This window comes from Mixophyes fleayi, chromosome 8 (genome assembly GCF_038048845.1).
Source record: "Mixophyes fleayi isolate aMixFle1 chromosome 8, aMixFle1.hap1, whole genome shotgun sequence".
Taxonomy (NCBI): domain Eukaryota; kingdom Metazoa; phylum Chordata; class Amphibia; order Anura; family Limnodynastidae; genus Mixophyes; species Mixophyes fleayi.
Genome location: NC_134409.1, coordinates 13,962,924 through 13,983,511, shown reverse-complemented (window position 1 = coordinate 13,983,511; position 20,588 = coordinate 13,962,924). Strand labels below are relative to the sequence as shown.

The window sequence follows — 20,588 nt, the reverse complement described above, 5'->3', positions numbered from 1 at the left end:
CATACTTGCCAACTCTCTCGGAACGTCTGGGAGACTCCCGAATTCCGGGCAGGTCTCCCGGCATTATTGCGTTAAATGCCCAAATAATCATGCAGGTTTAATGTCATTTGTTAGGTTACCATTATAGTCCTACTCCGTTCTTTGTAAGGCAGGCACCAATGCATTTACCCAGCATGCATTGCACAATGTTTATATATTTAGTAAATATTACCCTTACATATTAAAAGAATATATAGTTCCATTACAACAGTGCCGAGGTCTGGAAAGCAATATACGTACCGCAGAAAATGTCTTTGCTCACAGGGAATGAAGGAGAGGGGGAAAATAAAATAACAAAAAAAACACGACTTTTATTTACTAAATCTAATTATGTCCCGTAGAGAGATTTCACATGTAGCAAATCACGCAGCCTCCATTCCCTCTTCAGGCGGCTGATGAAAAGAGGTGCTTTGTGACTCATTAGTAGTGTGGAGAGAACAGCACTCCATCTTAGTAGGGATGGCAGCAATGATCTGACAAAATACCCTCTTAAAATGTGCTTATCGGCCTTGAGAATTGTTTCATGCACTTCTGTGATGCATTTATTGTATTGGTAAAATGAAATGCAAATAGAAGACGCTACTTATCCAATCCATTTCTCCCCTCTCATCCTCTCAAAATCCTATTAAATATCTTGGTTACAGGATAGAAGATGTCTGCGGTGCAAATACAACAGACTATAGCAAACATTTCTGAAAGATTTGGAAGAGAAAGATGTCGTTACTACAGCAACTGTTGTCATTTATCTTTCTAGGTATGTTTGATTTGGGTCAGAGCCCCTATTACATTCGTTCTTCAGAACTTGGGGTGCACAGGAGTTGATGTGGGTGGAGTTAGAACGGGTAGCCAATCAGAGCATTAGGGTGTTAAAGGTTGAACAGATCATTTTAGCGCAACCAACTTCTGTTTCTCCAGGTGTAGGTAAACTTGAAGTCAGTGGGCTAACATGCAGCCAATCAGAGCACAAAGCAGTGATGTCAGGCACCTGTCAAACTGTCATGGAAAGCTCATCCCTACAAGTCCAACTGGTTGCTACTGGTTACAGCACATTTTTGCTTATGAATAAGGTTTCGTAATGGTCTCCCATTATATTCCATGACAACAGTAGTAGTGTCACATTTAGTTTATGAACTAATAAATTCAAAATTATTTTCAGCACTTTTAGTTGAAGCACCGTTCCAGGGGTATGAGGGGATACAGTGAGTGGAGAAAGGAATAGGTTTGTGATCATTTATCTTGGGGTCAGTTTTAATATCAGGTAGGTAAGAAGGTAAAAAGCTAACCACTAAACCACCTTAGGCAGCACGGTGGCTCAGTGGTTAGCACTTCTCCCTCACAGCGCTGGGGTCATGAGTTCAATTCCTCACCATGGCCTTATCTGTGAGGAGTTTGTATGTTCTCCCCGTGTTTGCGTGGGTTTCCTCCAGGTGCTCCGGATTCCCCCCATATTCCAAAAACATACTAGTAGGTTAATTGGCTCTTAACAGATTGACCCTAGTCTCTCTCTGTCCATCTGTATGTGTGTGTGTTAGAGATTTTAGACCGTAAGCTCCAATGGGGCAGGGACTGATGTGAGCGAGTTCTCTGTACAGCGCTGCGGAATTAGTGGCGCTATATAAATAGATGATGATGATGATGATGATACCAATTTGCTATGAGGGTGTCCCACACTCTCTTTCTGGAAAACTCTTGTCTGGATATCATGATTGTGTTCTATAATGGTTTTCACAGTACAGATTGATGATGTGCCCAGGCTACTATTGCCCCCTGGACAATCCCCCGCCTGTCCATCTCTGCCATGGATGAATTTGACAGTGCTCCAGGGGAGTTATTTCCTCCCTCTGATTGCTGCTTTTTCCCTACGTTTTTCTCAGAATTGCTTAGAATGTTCTTTGATCTTCATGATGAAGATGTTTATAAATGCAGTAACCAAACATGGTAGCTCTTACAGACAGGAGTATTAATTTTTAAATCAACTGGAAGACTTTAAAATTATACACAGGTGGACTCCAGTCAATTAATTATGTGACATCTGAAGTTAGATTTAAATAGACCCTGGGGCAATAAGTTATCTTAAAAGAAGGGGAGAACACTATACCGTCAATAGTGCTTTGTTTATTTTATTTGTAATCAATGAATTCTTTTGATATTACACAGTATGAGATTTATGTTCTCCAATTCAGAAGGTAACTGTTGTTTTGCCGCTGAATAATTAAATAAATGTCAGGTTGTGTATCATTATTAAGAACACACACATGGATTGTGAGCTCATGACAGCCGCTTCTTATCACAGCAGGAGCCTTTTGGAGAACGTTTAAATAAGCCAGTAAATAATTAAAATAAAAGCTGGCAACTATTAAAACGGAATCTGGTTACATAAAGATGAAATTGATTGTTACTTGTTTTGTATCATTTCCAGGTAGCAGTTGATAGGGTCAAGCATAACGACTTCCTTACAGGTTGGACGACTTGCTCCCCGCTTCCAGTGTGTTTTCTCTAAACTCTGCTTATTAAGAATGTAACAGAACCTTGCACCAATTCCACAATTAGCATAACTGCTTCTAGGTCATGTTCTTATGTCAGGGAAAGAGCTAGATTGCCTGTTTTAGCGATAAAATCTCCATAAAGTGTGACAAGTCATCAATCGCTTTTAAAATACACGTGTCTCGTATTTTTATACTAAAGCAATGACCTGAGGAGAAGGGTACATCGAGAATGTCATTCATATAATTATTACTGCAAAATAATGAATTCCTTCGGAATGTTGCCATATTCTCAGCTATAATCTTAATGTTTAGTTTAAAATGTCTGGATTGCATTGAATTATACATAAATCAGATCCAGAAAAAGGTCCCCTCTGAACTGTGAGAATGTCTCTGGCTTTCTATTTTACCTCAGGTATTATAATGGTCATATCATTTAATAAATGAAGGGATATATAAAGAAAATAAAAATCTATATCTACTTATCCTAATGGCTGATCATTGGAAAAAGGAAGTAGACCCATGGAAATTAAATTACTATTAAATAATGTGTATTACCTCCTGTCACTACTCATAAAATCTGCATTCCCACCAAAAGTGGTGAACAGATTGGTCCTCTCGCACCCCCCTAGCATCGTCATGCAACCCCAGTTTTAAGTTGGCCTCCATCAGCTTGTTAGCTCCTCCCCCTCCCTGTGGGTCTGAGAAGGGGTGGGGCTAATAAGCGTCAGGTGTTAACGCAGAATTAGTGCATGCCATTGGTTAATATTTAGTACAAAATTAGAAGGATACAGGGAACAGTTGGTAGGTATGGAGTGTAGGGTGAGAGAAAGAGGCGCACCACCCCACACAGACGAGGAAGGTACAAATTAGGGGATTTCTTTGCCTCATTGAACACCAGCCAAAGCTATTTTTTTACTTTTAGGTAGAGCTATTACTCTAAAAGGAAAAGTTAGTAAAAGGATAATATGTAGAAATTCAAATGATGCAATGAAATTTCAATACACGTTACATGCTCCGTGTACCACACATTCATAACAATATACAGGCAACAGAGGCGAGTGAATTTCCTGCAGAGAGATTCTGTTCACAAATCGTTACTGGGTAAAATAGAAGGTTTTTTTAATATAAATCTTAAGGGCATAATAAAATAAAAATAAAATAAAAAAAAGTATAATATAATAATAAAAAAGAAGCTATTTTGAGCATATATTTTTTTTAACTTCCTCCTTTTGGTTCTTAAGTTTATTAAGAAACCCTGAAACTACAAATCTTGAAAGATGCAGAATTGTTTTGCTGATTTATACAGCTGTAGCCTCTAAGTTCTGTGAATAGACGGCAATGTTATCAATTTAGAAGATAGAGATGCTCTATTCACAGATGGAGTTCATGAATCTCATTTAGAGTCGGACGCAAAGTCCGTTTTAGGCGCATCCAACTAAAAAAAACACTACCACACATGTGCAGAAAGCACCGAATCCGCCTGCATCTTGGACACAATTAACACTTGCGACAGCTTGCGACTCACTACGAGAGAATGGGAGGAATGCGGAATTGTGAAGGCGTGACCATGTAAATACATCCTAGTCGCAGTGAGGCGCAGACGCAACACACGTCAAAACAGGGCTAAAGCTGTGCGGCAGGAATTAGGTGGCGCAAGCGTTAGCTAGCTGTAGGAACTGCTCGCAGCTCGATAGGGTATTAAGAGTGGGACACAACTAGGGTTTCTTGCCACTCGCAATACCCTACCAAGCTGCGGCACACTCCCACTCCTACACTTCTTACACGGACTTTGCGTCCGACTCTAAATGAGGTCCCATATGTATGTATGAGTGGCAGCAGCTCACAATGTATACACAGCACATTCTGGACCTCAGGATTAATACATGGGGGTGTCCTAGGGGAGGGACTTACTGTTAGAGTTGTCCAAAAGTGGACAACCCCTCTAGGTCGCATATTGCCATTGCTGAGAATAGGGTTTGTACAATCTAACCTTGATGTTCAGTTGCGCCTATTGTCAGCTGTTACGGTAGAAATCTCCGCTCAGTCTTCTGCGCAACTTTATGGGATACGAGAAGAAAAATATGGGCGCAAATTTCTGTCATAACATCAGCGCGATGCGTCTTCGTGGACATTCGAGACGCCTCGCGCTGAACTGAATCTCCCGCCATTTTAGTGTATACTAGTCAAAATGTCTGTTTACACATTTAAAAATAAATTAATAAAAATTTAAGAAAAACATATATCCTAACCACAAAATATTTTGGCATGGCTGACTGAAATAATGTTCAATTGAGGCCCCAGTTTATCCCTCCAACCAACTCCTCGTCTCTCGTCTGTGTCGTAGGTTTTGCCTTTCTAGGTATAAACAGAACAACACATTGTAAAAAAAAACACATTTATTGCCAAGATTCAAAATCAGTCATAATGCAATGTTCAAATAGTTTAAAGATAATAACTGAACATAAATAATAGACCACATACCACATTTACTTGTGAGAATGTATTTATGTTAAGAGGTCTTTGTTCTGCCATCAGACAGGAGATACATTGAAGACTCATCTCCTGTCTGGGGTTGGGTACACTGTACCGATGAGGAAAAATCTGACATCTACAAGTCCTACAAAGAAAATCAGAATTTCTGAAAACCAATTGGAAAATAAACAGACTTACCTTGAAGCAGACGCTGGAGATCTCCGATTGGATCACGCTTTAAATTTCTATTGACAGACGTCGCGATGACGTTAAGCTGCAGTGGCGAACACTTGTCCAATCGGAATAACTTGCTGTCAGCATGGTGATCCAATCGGAGATCTCCAGCGTCTGCTTCAAGGTAAGTCTGTTTATTTTCCAATTGGTTTTCAGAAATTCTGATTTTCTTTGTAGGGCTTGTCGATGTCGGATTAATGGTAATCGTGAAAGCGATTACCACCGCCTTTATCAAATAAGTCGATTGCTTAGGGCATTTCCCACCTCCCCTTTTTGTTATGCACTGTGTCCCTTTATGTGGCCTTAATCCAGAAGCTGCATTCACTTTTGCAAGACAAACAAAAAAACTAAAAACACACACACACACAGCGCTGTGAAGCAGCGATGGTAGCCAGTGTGCCACCATGCTATCTGGATGACCCTTGGTTACTTGCACAGTCCAGGCTATGAATAGTTCATGATTGCAATGTTCAAATATTTTAATATTATAGAACATTTATCAAAACACTCATTCTCTTGGCAAGTGAGCACACACTGTACTTATTTGGCATTTGTAACTGAAAACGCGGCTCTCTCATCCTGCAACTGCTAACATTTGTCTGGATCAAACTGGACGACATCTGCACCACTTCGTATCCCATGCTGTTTGTTCTGGCAACTTCGGTTAAACAACCGAATGATAAACAACTTTCCTGTTGTGTTTATAGAGTAAAACATGTTTATTTCTTTTTAGATTCCATAATTTAGCTGTTGCACAACATATAAGCACAGCTGCCACGCTGTCCAAACGATAGTAAGGGTCTCTGTTAGAGAGCAGCAACATGGAATAATACAAATCCTGCTTTACCAGAGGATATCACTGTGTGCAAGTTACCATCAGCCTGTGAAATCCAAGGCTTGGGCTCCGACAAAATGGCGGCAGTGCTGCTGGAGTCCAGGTTTCTCAAATTATTGTCATATTGAAATGTTGACTTGAGACGGAATTCAATAGTAATTATGAGTAAGGATGGTTGCTCTTATATGAAGAAAAATAGGAAATGGATTTAAAGTGAACTTTTCACCTTTTCATGGATCAACCAAGTACAATAGTGGAAGTGAACAGTGCTAAATCTAGTTGATATGAAAAGAACAGTCTAACATTTCAGATGGCCAAAGAGGCATACTTAAGGGATACAATAAACATACAACAGTTTTATTTACTCAGCTATTTACACCATACTTGAACACTTTTCAAACCTCCCCTTCGACAGGTGTACAAGGCAGCATGGTGAAGCCATTGTGTCAGCATGGCCCCGCCCCCTGCTAGAACATGCCCAAATTCATGGGCATGCTCAAACTCCACCACCGTCCGGGAGGATGTCTACTCTTCTGGAAGGACTCCCGGAAATTCCGGGAGTGTAGGAAAGTATGATTTACGCCACAGAGCCCTTACACATGACTATAATAGAATATAATATAATATATATTTTAAAAAAGAAGAAAGAAAAGCACCTGATGGTGTAGTATTTCTGGAACTATAGCCAAAAATGAAAAACGTACCAGATGAAATTTGCTTATTTGTAGCGATATTCAAATCTCTTAAGGGCCTTTTTACCGGACAATCCTTGGTTAGGTCTATAGAAGTTGCGACCTTCACACACTGTACCTGAGTATTATCCAGGACTTCACACCATCTCTTGAAATCCTTTTCACTTCATTTCTATGAGGTGAAAAGAATTTCAAGAATTTCATTTGGTACACCTAAATACACCCACGGGGTGTTTGTTGCTGGGAATCACTCAATATTACCCAGTTGCGTTTTTTATATGTCTTCTACACATGGTGTGGAGTCCTGAGAAGTATCCAGGTACAACTTGTGAAGATCACAACTTTAACACATTTTGTCAAGAAAATATCCAATATGCATATATACCATTACCCTTTATTTTTGGCTATAGTTCCAGAAATACTACACCATCAGGCGCTTTGCTTTCTTCTTTTTTTAGAATACCCGTGCCGGACCTACCATCCAGATGATGGCAACACTGCTGCCTCTTGTACATTAGAAGTGTTTGGGTGCTATTCACAAACTATATTGGGACTTTATTGGAATTTGGCGCCACCTTTATTTGTGTGTAAATATATATATATATATATATTTTAAAAGTTTCTCCATACAGATCTACCTATCATATGTATCCTCCGCCTTCTACCTCGGGGGTGGCGCCAAACCCCGCTGCTTTCATCAGTAAGTGGGAGGAGCATCCACTGATATTCAGTATTGGAGAGTGTTGCTGGGGTGTCATCGTAACCCAGACCCAATCACCAATCACTGAGTAGCAGCAACAGACTACTGTTTAACAGGTCAGAAACCGCCAGCCACTTCTCCGCATGTCAACGGCCAACACTCCATGTGGGGGCGCTGCTGGACCATTAAAAAAACACCGGGTGACATTCTGTCACTCATTCTGTGTTTTAGGCTCCCCCTATATTGGCCTAATGGTAGCGCCGGACCTGGAGAACCATATGTAATAATACTTCGAAATTCCTTTCCAATTAGTGAGTAAAAGATATAAATCCTAAATAGAAATTGATGCACGTGGCCCAATAAACTAATTTTTATCTCACGGAATATTTTTTTTGACAATGCTGCATTAAAATGAGTGGTAGCAGAAAGCAGCAAATAAGTTTTTGTGCACAATATAAATTATATATCAAAAGTAGTATTTCAAGGCTGGAGGACCGTTGGCTGTATTATGTGAGGATCTCGGAGTACCAGGACCGGTGTCATAATCTGCAGACTCTTCTGTTCTATTCATAAAACTGCAGCTACCAGCAACTTCATCTTACATCAGCTTAATGTTCCAAATCACATCATTTATATATGGGAATCCATCCAGTTATGAAGTAAATAACCAACCTTAGTAACAAAGCAGAAAATAAATAGATTAAAAATGTCATAAATGTGCTCATTAGCCACTTGCCAATAAACCTGAACCAATGCACACAGTGGTGGAAGTGGGGGGTATACACCGCCACTGCTACTGTCTGCACCACGCCTCCCTACTGTCCCGATTTCAGTGGGACAGACCCGACATGTGTCTCACACGTGTGTGTGTGTGTTAGGGGTGGCAGGGGGTGTATCTAAATTTGCAGCGCTAAGCAGCACTCTAGGGGTGTGGCCATGCCATTATCATGGTATAAGCTACCACACCTTTTAATTAGGTTATGCAAAATAAAATCAGGGTCTTTGCGCAAACTGTCTTCAGTCTGTATCTTTTATTAATCATAACAAACACAACTGACAATAAAGCAATAACTACTGATAATGTGACAGGAATAGCCGGATGAATTCTGAAATGTATTGGTAAATGCTCTCAGATTCAGCATAGTTGATTGGACGGCGCTTCACAATGACCCACCAAAACTCAAGATAACACAGCCAATAAACTCACTGGAAACTAGTGACATTACCGAAGACTCAGTTTCTCATGGAATGTGGCTTCTGCTCACAAAAAGGCCGACTCCACTCACTGTAGACAACAGACGCATTTCGCAGCCATAGTGACTGATGACCGAAAAATAAAAAAAAACACTCTAGTCCCAAATTATCGGTAGAAGCTAAAATGAGCTTCCAACGATAATTTGGATATTGAAGATAAAGTTATTCAGCTTCTCCCCAGTCACTTCATTCCCATCTGAGATGGGCAGCCTGATACTCCTCAGGGGCCACATGGGCGGCCCGACAACCTTCTAAAAGGGCCACATATTACCCTTACTCTCAGTGATTAGTTAAAACAATACATTTAAATCAAAGAAAGACACCGACATTTAGATCCATATATATTTGGACACTGACACAATTTGTTATTTGAGCCATTTGCCAAAACATATTCATGTTAGTTATATAATGAATATGGCCCTAAAGTGCAGGCTATCAGCTTTAGTTTGAGAGTATTCGCATCCAAATCGGAGGAAGAGTTTAGGATTTACAGATGCCTAATATGTACCCACCACTTTCAAGGGACCAAAACTAATTGGACAAAAGCGGTTTGATGGACAGGTGGGGGCTATTCCTTCATTAGACCTTCATGGACTGAGCAGGAGAAAGGTCTGGGGGTAAATGTATCAAGCTGAGAGTTTTCCGGTGGGTTTGAAAATTGGAGATGTTGCCTATAGCAACCAATCAGATTCTAGCTATCATTTTGTAGAATGTACTAAATAAATGATAGCTAGAATCTGATTGGTTTTTCAAACCCGCCGGAAAACTCTCAGCTTGACACATTTACCCCCTGGAGTTGGTTCCGTGAGTGGTATTTGTATTTAGAAGCTGTTGCTTTGAATCTACAACAAGCGGTCAAAGGAGCTCTCAATACAAATGGAACAGACCATCCATAGGCTGCAAAAACAAAAAACATCTATGAGAGAGATGGCCAAATCAACTGCTTGGTACATTCTGAGAAGTATATAAGAACCTACAGGGGAGCAACACAAAAAGTCCTGGACGTCCACAGAAGACAACAGTGGTGGATCACAGGATCCTTTCCATGGTAAAGAAGAACCCGTTCACAACATTCAGCCAAGTGAAGAACACTCTCCAGGAGGTAGGCATAGCATTATCCAAGTCTACCATAAAGAGAAGACTTCACGAGAGCAAGTACAGAGTGCAAACCATCCACAAGCCTCAAGAATAAAAGCACCAGATTAGACTTTGTCCATAAACAAACAAAAAAATCTAAAAAAAGTCAGGACCGCCCTGGAAAAGCAACTTTGGACAGATGAAGCCAAGATCAACCTGTACCAGAATGATGGGAAGAACAAAAGTATGGAGAAGTCTTGGGTAGGCGCATAATCTGAAGCGTACCTCATCAGTAATACACGGTGGAGGCGGTGTCATGTCATGGGCACACATGGCTTCCAATGGCACCAGGTCACTAAGAACTACTGATAACGTGACAGGAGTAGTCGGATGAGTTCTGAAGTGTATTGGGATAGTCTCTCAGATTCAGCATAGTTGATTGGACCGCGCTTCACAATGACCCAAAGCATATTGAGCAAGCAACCCAGGAGTTTGAAGGCAAAGAAGTGGAATATTCTGCAATGGCCGAGTCCATCACCTGGACGAGCAGGAATTTCACTTACTGAAGACAAAACTAATGTCAGAAAGACTCACGAACTGAAGACAGGAGCGTTAAAGGCCTGGAAAAGTATAACAAAGGAGGAAACCCAGCATCTGGTGATGTCCGTGGCTTCCAGACTACAGTCAGTCATTGCCTGCAAAGGACTTGCGACAAAGTATTAAAAATGAAAATTTTATATAGGATTATGTTAATTTGTTCAGTATCATTTGAGCCCCTGATAATAGGGGACTGTGTATAAACATTGTTGCAATTCCTAAATGTTTAATTTCAAATCCATTGTGGAGGGGTGCAGAGCAAAACATTTTTAAAATTGTGTCACTGTCCGGACCTGGCTGTATCTGTAATAATACATCAGCAGGCGTTTCAAAACAAGTGTTACAAGTTATAACAATCACATCTGACCATAAAGCAGGAAGGAGCTGGGGGCCGCAGGTGAGGGCTCGGAGGGCCACATGCAACTCTAGGGCCATCTGTGCCCATCACCAAACTATATTATGCCTCAAACAATATTCTACACAGGGCTGAGCTTTAGACATCTCTATGTAATATATGCTGTTAAAAAACATGGTTAGATCTATAAGGATTTGTGTCACATTCTGTATCATTATATATATAATGACAATAAAGACAATGTTTCAACATCTCTGAAGCACTATATTGTTTGCTGTGTACAGCAACATTGTTGCAATACAAGTAAAAACAAACAAAAGTTTTAGTTATTGCAGCTAATAAGGAAGTGAGAAGAAAATTATCTTGTAAGATAACTTGATACACATCAGCTCAAATATTCTAAACATATACACAAGGGTGCTGGCTACAAACAGCTGTAATATAGGCTTACCTTTGCACAGGAAGGCAGATAATTGTATTTATTTTCTGTTGGGGAATTTATCAGCAATGCAGAAAAGTATTTATAAGAAACATAAGCAATGTAAGTAGTACGGTTTGGCTCTATTGCGGGAAGATTGGCTTTTAATAAGAAATTACTGTAACAACATTACTTATTACATGCAGATAAATGCAAAAAAGTTTTCAAAACTACATTTTTTTTTTACTCTATGTAGTTCTGCAGTATCTCAATGTGCATTTGAGTCTGAGGTCTAAGCACAGTTTTGTACTCAATGTTCAACTTCTGCTTTTCCAGGATTTCCGGAGATTTGAACAGGCAGGAATAGAACAACCTGTATCCAATCACCTCATCGGAATGTTCCAAACAGCACAGAGTATTTCAGAAGATAAATGACCTGTCCACTCCTTTGATTACATTAGGGAGGACTGTTAGCTGGGTACACACTACAGAAATGTTGTCCCGATGTGTTATCTATAATGACCTTACCAACGACTGACAGTCCTGATCAACATTTAGATCTGAGCTCATCATCTTCCTTAAGCTGGGTACACACTACACGGTTTTCGTCCAATAATCGGCTCAATCAGCCCACATACAACCGCTCGTTCAAAAGTCGGGTCAGTGTGTGTAGTGACACGATGGTTGAAAGTCTGCCCAAATGGACGATTGTCACCTCATTTGGTTGGTCGCACCATTTAATATTTTCGTTACCAATCTCGTTTCCGAGTAGTGTGTATAAACTTCCGACCGATCCACAACAGTGAGTATGAAATTACAGTCATTGCTCACAGCAAGATGGCTGTAAAAAGTCGCTAAAGGGACGTCCGCTCTTCCCTTTATCGTCCTAAACAAGGGTAGTGTGTATGCAGTCCATGGGCCGAGCGATCAAACCATCGATCGCATGTAAAATCGCTCGGCATAAAAAGTTGGTGGAAAATTCTGTAGTGTGTACCCAGCTATAACCATCGACTGAAGAGATCATGACTCTGTAAACTCTATGGAGATCCTGCTGATGAGTGCATCATACACACTGCAGAATCGGAACCACATTGTTCCAGCAATGAATGAGGTTTTTTGCCTGGTTTAAAAATTTCGTTCAAGGATACGATGAGCTCTGGAACGATAAATGTTCATCGTTGCGCAGTACACACTAATAGTGATATCGGCCCAATCGGTCGTTTATTGTTTTATTGACACAATAATTGTCCGAAAACACTGTAGTGTGTACCCAGCCTTAACAGAGCAGTGCTAGGATAGGAGGAGAATAATGGAGGAAAGAGGGAAGTCACAGACCAAGGGTTATATTTACAAGGGGTTTGAAAAAGTGGAGATGTTGCCTATGGCAACCAATCAGATTCTAGTTATTTATTTAGTACATTCTACAAAATAACAGCTAGAATCTGATTGGTTGCTATAGGCAACATCTCCACTTTTTCAAACCCGCAGTTTAGTAAAAATACCCCTAAGTGTTATATAGTGGAAGGAACAGGATTGTGCTGAAGCACATGGTAGTGATCAGAGGCTTCTATCATGCTAGTGCAGGAAAACTAAGGGGCCAACATACCTCTATATGAAATGATCATACATCCAACTTGTTTTCTCATGCTTGGCTAATATTTAAAATATATATTTAAAAAAAAAATAAAAAAAAAAAAAATAATAATAATAATAATAATAATAATAATAATAAAAAAACAAAACAAAACAAAAAACACACCACACACAACAACTGGTCACCCAATTTGTGTCTGGAAAAAAAAAATGCACTCTATACTCACATTTAATTACCAATGGAGATCACTACCCTTTAAGCTTAGGCCAAGCAGCCAGATCCCTTATACCATACACTAGGGACTTTTAGCATGGATGGTACTCTCAGGTCAATGGTGGTAATCCAATGAGTTGATCACAAGCACTCACATTACGGCTGCACATGCTGCAATATAGGATCGATCCCCTAATCACAGACTTTGCACTGTGTTATAACAATGCAGCCTATCAATACATAAAGCGTTAGAAGCAATAATACTACAGCACGAACTGAAAGTTTCCCTGTGAACTAGAACAGTCCTAATATCATCTGAAGTTAATAACATGATGCAGATAGAATATTATGCTGTAACAGCCAATCACATAGTTTGTATGTATATGACTAATGAAAGCAAATGTCCTATTGGCTGTCTGAGTTATAGACCATTGGTGACATTACATTACTGAATATGTGCTTTGTCCAAATCACAGCACTTGTCAATGACATAGCTTCTATAGGAAGGAGAATCCATGGATCCGCTACATCTAAACACTGAGCTTTAAATTTTGAACAAAAAAAAAATATTTACATAAAACTCTGGCTGCAGTTGGATTAATCAATACACTTATTAACACCCCCATCAGACTCTGCGGTACCACCATATACATACACGTGTGAAATGCCCTCAAACTTTCTGGGCAACAGTGCTAAATGTGACACAAGTAAAAACAAGTGTCAGAGATGTGATAACACCAACACAGGTCTGAGGAATAAGATTTGCTCCCCCCTAAAAGTGCTGGGTGATATAATTGCTGTCTTGTACTGCTATTGTCTCTATACTGCCATATAAATCATCCTATAGTGAATACATGGAAGTACACAAAACTATTTGGGATCAGACCAGGCGACCGCTCATTACTCCTCCTCACCCACACAATATTCCAATCCTAGATAAAAGCAAGAAACTAAATGTAACCTTATTTCCTTGCCCAACTCCCATTAACAATAAATTTATTTACACATCACTCATCTTCCAATAGGACTCAAAGTGCTTTAGTTAGTTGGTTGTTTTTTCTTGTAGACACAAACTTTAATTGGTTTACTAACTGTTGTAAAAGCTTGCTATCTAATATAATGTGCAATATGGGACTTATCTCTGTACTGTAAGTAATTCATAATGAACATTTAAAAAAGAAAACTGTTTCAACAATTCTCTCACATAATATATATATATATATATATATATATATATATATATATATATATATGCACACACATATATACACACACGCATACAACTATATTCCTTCCCTAGAACAGTAGCTAAAATATTATCTGATAATAAAGAGATGATGATAATATAAATATAGTTACTTATTCTTGTATCTTATTGCAATCGGAGTATTTCAACACTAATAAATCACCCCCTCAATAGAAAAACCACCCTATTATGTGTAACGATGCATTATTCAACTATCATTACATGTAACAGTGGTGCAAAGCTTTTACGTTGAAGAGAGAACACAATGCTACATTTCTGTTATTTTTTTACATAATTAACAGGAATAGAGGTTTGCATTAACTCCCAGCCTCCCCCTGGCTTCTGTACAAAAAGCTGTCAAACTGAATAACAAGTGTAGGTGGTCCCCGGGGTCAGCACAAAAAAGGAGGTTCGGGGAAATCAAATAAGAGCAGGCAGCATAACATGACATTGGGAAGCTCCCTGTTGATTTTTACACTGATCTGTCAGGGAGATTAGGCTGCTTCTGTAATGCTGAGATTTAATGCAGCATTGGCCTTACAGTTAAAGGCCACCGGCTCCTGTAAACATCTCCCCCTCATTGCAGCCCTCCCCCCCATCACATACGCAGGCTAGGACCACTGACCTGTGCTGGGGGCGAGTATAGAGGCACATGGGCAAGTTACTCAGCATGTCACCAATCAGTGCTGCTACACAGATCCAGTGCTGGTAACTGTTGCCCCCTCCTCCAAAAGTGCCAGTGAGGGTCATTAATCACCATGAGATGCTACCATGCAGACTGCCAGTCTGGGATGACCATGGCTCCTTCTTACCTTGTGGTCAGAGACACTGATGTAACCCTCCAGGACAGGGCTTGGGGTGTACTCCCTGGAGCTGGTCTTGCTCTCACTGCTGACGGTGGACGATTGCTGTGGGCTCTGCTCCTTCTCGGTGCCCATGTTGTTGTACATGATCAGCAGGCTGGTACACATGGTGCTGAGAGCTAGCAGTACGGCCAGCCCATGGAGCTGTACACAGAGGGATGACAGTCACTGTCTATCACACAACACATCTATATGACATACACCTGTACAGTGCTCCCATGTACTAAGATGAGGGACCCTAACCATCCCCACTGTGCACCCATCCTAGGGTGACCCTAAACTCCTAGTACAGGATGCACCTGCAGTGTCAGAGCAAATCTGCCCTTACAGGTAGGTATTAGATCAAGCAGGTCTAATACCCCCTGATGACCCCAACATGACTGACCCCCCTGTTCTCTACCCGCCTCAGTGTTGCAGCATTAAGTTCATTCCCTGGGATGATGGAGACATAGATCAGACAGGGATCTCACCAGTCTACATCTATAAGTTTTCAAGTGTGAATTAACTTGCACCTTTATAAAGACTCAGGCTAAGAGGTTTCGCCAGCTATTGTGGAACAACAAACACCAGCATGCCATGTCAGCTTTTGGCTGACAGGGAATGCTGGTATTTGTAGTGCCACAACAGATGGAGAAACATCTTAGCCTGAGTCTTTATAAAGGTGCACTCTATGTGCTCCCCCGTTACCTAAACCTAAGATGATCACCCCTGCACCCTATTGTTTGTATTCATGACACTAGAAACGTGTTGTTTAGGAAAGTTTTAACACTATAGGTGCTTAGCAGCGCTCAGTACCCCCCCCCCTCCTCCCTCCCAGACACCCTGCTCCCCAAACAGGATTATACAATTAATTGCAATAATTGACTTACTTGCAGTGTCTTCATTTTGTGCCTCTCACCAGGAAAGATCAGACGTCCCCAGCTAGGTAGCCGACTCTATCCTATCTGCAGCTTCCATTGTAGAGGAGCTCTGACATCTCTTTTAGGGAAGGGGGAGGCTGGGAGAGGCAGTTGAGGGGGAGGCAGGGAGAACAGCCTCCCGAGCCTGAGCTGCTGTTGCAGAGATTAGAGACAGATTTAAACTGGACCCTCTTGGTCTGTGTCTCATCTACACCACTGAGGCAGCCGGAGTCCGGCGGGTCCTAGAGCCGTCTGCAAGCCTGATGCAGAATGCAAGAGCTCTGATTCAGTCTAGGAAATGCATCAAGTCAGATCAGGCTGGTAGGGTGCGCGGAGACTGGAGATCCACAGGTTGTGTGTTTAATATATATATATATATATATATATATATATATATATATATATATATATATATATACTGTAAGACTTTCTGGCTTGTTAAAAAATAAATCTGCATGTATTATTGTTAATAATACCTTTTTATATAATTAAATGATGTGTTAATCCCCAGGAGTTCATTCTGGGACCAATCTCCCCGAATTAACTGTTCGACATGATTGGCAAAAAAAAAATTGATGAGCTTTATTTTCCTATTGCCATGAAAAATGATTTAATTTAATAAGACTTTCCATGAGAGGTAGATATCAATTTGAACTATTTCACAGCTTGTAAAATCATACACCATCCTCTGACCCCAGCTAGTTACAATGACTGTAACACTGGGTTATAATAAATGTTTGGTTTGCTTTGTGCAAAATGATGCTGTCTGAGGGATGCTGGGAACTGGTGGCTTCAGTTATTTCAAAGGACCAATATGTTTGTGAGACAATAGTGCATAGATGTTATGACAGTGATAAAAATGGCCAATCAAATACTATGACAACATAACAATAAAACACTAATAATACAGATTACAGGGCAAGTGGTAAGTTGACGTCATTTACATTTAAAATTACACTTAAAGCTAGAATTTGTTTCCTGGGCAACCCCCCTATTCATTACGACGTGTCCAATTCCAGGGAACCCACAATATTCTGTTATCGGAGGCTGAGATCTCTAAGCGCAGGTGAGCTGATGCAGTCCGGTCCTTTCCCTTAGCGCTGCATTAGGAAGTCAGAGAGGTGGCTACACTGCTACAGTTCTCCTGCGCTGTTAGCGCACAGCGTAAATCTGCTCTTGTCTTGGGATAATGAAAGTTACTTTTGTTTTCTTTCTATATGCATTCAGAATGTACATTTAACTATCTACCCCTCACTATATATCACATCTTTCGGAGTCTTTCTTACCTTATTCCAGTGGTCTGACCCACAGAAAGAGGAGCAGATGCTTTTGGTCATTGGAACCTGTCCTAAAGTATATAGGCAGTTAGAACGGGAGGTATGTGCTAAATGCAGCACCTGGCTCCACTCAGGTAGGAAGCACCTGTAAAATCAGGTGGCAAAATCTCCTGTGGATTAGAGCCCCAGGTATAAAACGCTCTGCTCTTCCTCCCTAACAGCGGGGGTGGTCTTAGGAGAGAGGTCCTACCCCAAAAGTCAGACACTGTGGATCTCATTTAGAGTCGGACGCAAAGTCCGTTTTAGGTGCATCTAACCAAAAAACACTACCACGCATGTGCAGAAAGCACCAAATCCGCCTGCATCTTGGACGCAATTAACACTTGCGACTCACTACGAGAGAATGGGAAGAACGCGGAATTGTGAAGGCGTGACCATGTAAATACATCCTAGTCACAGTGAGACGCAGACGCAACACACGTCAAAACAGGGCTAAAGCTGTGCGGCAGGAATTAGGTGGCGCAAGCGGTTAGCCAGCTGCAGGAACTGCTCGCAGCTCGATAGGGTATTAAGAGTTGGACGCAACTGGGGTTGTTTGCCACTCATAATACCCTACCAAGCTGCGGCACACTCCCACTCCTACACTTCTTACACGGACTTTGCGTCAGACTCTAAATGAGGCCCTTTATGGGTAGCTAATAGACGGAAGCTGGACCACTGCTTTATTTTCCTAGTTCCATGTATTAATATGAATGGCCGCTGCCATAACACTGGCCCTGTAGACATCATGAAATAACCCCCATAGGCTTAGATACAGCAAGGACCCATAATGGCAAAATAATATTCAACAACGATTAAATCCTGCATCTTTCAGACATTTATTCAGTGAGTTTTGCTCTACAAAACAAAAATGTATTTTTAGCATGAGTAATGTTCTGGCATTTTACACCTTTCTTTTCTATGCATTGTGACTATTTCATAATTGCATAGTGTTATGAAATAATGTACACTCCTGTGCCTAGTTTGAAAGGATTGTGATGGCACAGAGTCTAACCTGTATTTTTAGCATATCTACTGTATTAATAAAAATAATACAATACTTGCCAGCGCTGGTTTGCATCGGTGTTTAGCTGCCTGCATCTAGTGCAACAGAAATATGAGATGTTTTTGCCAAAACAATAGAACAACTTTAACGCTTGTGCTGCCAGCTTTCTCCTCTCCTGTTAAGAACATTGTCTCTTTCTTGTCTGCTCAGCTAATCTGCTCATCATTCTCCGCTCAGGAGAAGGCTCTTTCCTTTTGGCTGTCGTACAATCCTCTCCAATATATAAGCCATGCCAGATCTCCCCTCTACACAACACATTGGAGACGTCTCCTCGCACACCTGGTACCGAAGCCTCGTTGTTGTCAGATTGTCTTTCAGAAAAAATTATGGACATGTTTGTTTGTTTGTTTTATACCTTTTATGTTTCTAAGACCTGCATAGACCTGAAAAATGCATATTGTGGTTTTGTTGCCATTTTATTTGACAATGTAGTCAACACATTGTATATTTAAAGTATTATAAAATAAATACTCTCCTCATATAACTACAAATGTGTGTGTGCGCCAACTTATGGGCAAAGGCATCTATTTTGACGTGGGTTTTAGACCAATATGGCGACATCCGTAAGAGTGCACGCATTTGTCCTCCTATTAGGCTCATTCATGAATATGAGCCCCACTTTGCAGTGCGAAGTGTAAAAATAAGACTTCAGGTTATATTTACTAAACTGCGGGTTTGAAAAAGTGGAGATGTTGCCTATAGCAACCAATCAGATTGTTATTATCATTTATTTACTACATTCTACAAAATGACAGTTAGAATCTGATTGGTTGCTGTTGGCATCATCTCCACTTTTTTAAACCCACAGTTTAGTAAATATACCCCTTAGTTTTTTAGGATAGGGTTCGTAAATCGAGCTGCCATGTGTTGGAAAGCGAAAAATGGTCTCCGCTGTTGACGGGCGGACATCTAACCTTTTTTTCTGACCTGAATTCTGCCACGGGGCCAGAGACGAAACCTCTTCCTATTCTTTTATTGAGATTCATCTAGGACCTTCCAGTTACACTTTTGTGGCAGTGGATGTAAAAGTAACATGTAATAAAACAGTTGCAATGTCTCCTCGCTCTAACACCTAAATAAGATTACACTGAACAGCAAGATAGGAGAAAAACAGAAAAGTTTGAATGAATGACATTGGGACAGCTCAGAAGTGTATTAGGAACATTTTAAAGGAAAAAAAGTGCAGATAGGTCAGTGACCAAGTCCAAGATAGCTCACTAATGGACTGGCCCCGGGATGGAGGGGGGGGGGGGGGAAGGTTGGGCAGATGCCCCCTGCCTTCCCACTGGTAAGTAGGTTGGACATTGATGTGATGTTTTTAATGTTTCCACCATCTGCAGATGTTAAAGGATCTGCAAACCTTCAAATGAAAGTATCACTCTTCACTTGTTTGTAAGGTGATATTTACATGAAAGTTGGCAATAAAAAATTTAATTGATTTATGGGTAAAAGCAGGTCAACACCGTGATTACAAACATGGGGTGCCAGGATGCACTAAAGCAGGTTCTCCCAACTCCGGTCCTCAATTACTCCTAAAATTTGTGTTTTAAGCCTTCCTTGAAGCATGCACAGGTGAGTTATTCTATGTGGCTGGGTAAGTAATCATTCTCATCATCATCATCATCATCATTTATTTATATAGCGCCACTAATACCGCAGCGCTGTACAGAGAACTCACTCACATCAGTCCCTGCCCCATTGGAGCTTACAGTCTAAATTCCCACACAGAGACACACACACACACACACACACACACACATAGAGACACACACACACACACACACACACACACAGAGACACACACACACACACACAGACTAGGGTCACTTCTCACTGACAGAATCCACAAAACACAACCTGTTTGGGGGTACTTGAACCCAGTGGGGAAACTCTGTACTAGAGTGGATCACAATGAAATATATTTTTCTGTGTAGGCTTTTTTTTGTTATGTGTAAGTTTATGTTCCTAAAGGGAAAGTCCACCTTGCTATTTTATACTGAATTCTGTGATGACACCTTGGTGTTCTACCAGTAGAACACCTTACTGACCGCCTAGCTAGGTTGTTTCCTCTGGTGTCACAACAAGTATCAGATGGACATACCTGGCGTGTGGGTGTGAGAGGGTTAATCAAAGAGAAACCACCTGGTCTGTCTAAAAATAACTAAGATCCCTAAAATGATATGTCACACTCACTATTAACTTCCAACTTCTGCCACTAAGATTTAATTCCAG

The 20,588-nt window shown here is 40.7% G+C and overlaps 1 protein-coding gene across 1 annotated transcript in view; it reads right to left on the bottom strand.

Annotated features, from left to right (window-relative positions):
* Positions 1-16,252, bottom strand: part of ST6GALNAC5 (ST6 N-acetylgalactosaminide alpha-2,6-sialyltransferase 5) — a 106,699-nt gene extending 90,447 nt beyond the window's left edge. The window contains exons 1-2 of the mRNA XM_075181936.1: positions 15,945-16,252; positions 15,025-15,219 (exon numbers count right to left, since the gene is read on the bottom strand). Of these exons, the coding sequence (XP_075038037.1) occupies positions 15,025-15,219; positions 15,945-15,959 (210 nt within the window). The 5' untranslated portion in view covers positions 15,960-16,252. The remainder of the gene's footprint in view (positions 1-15,024; positions 15,220-15,944) is intronic.
* Positions 16,253-20,588: the final 4,336 nt, after the last annotated feature.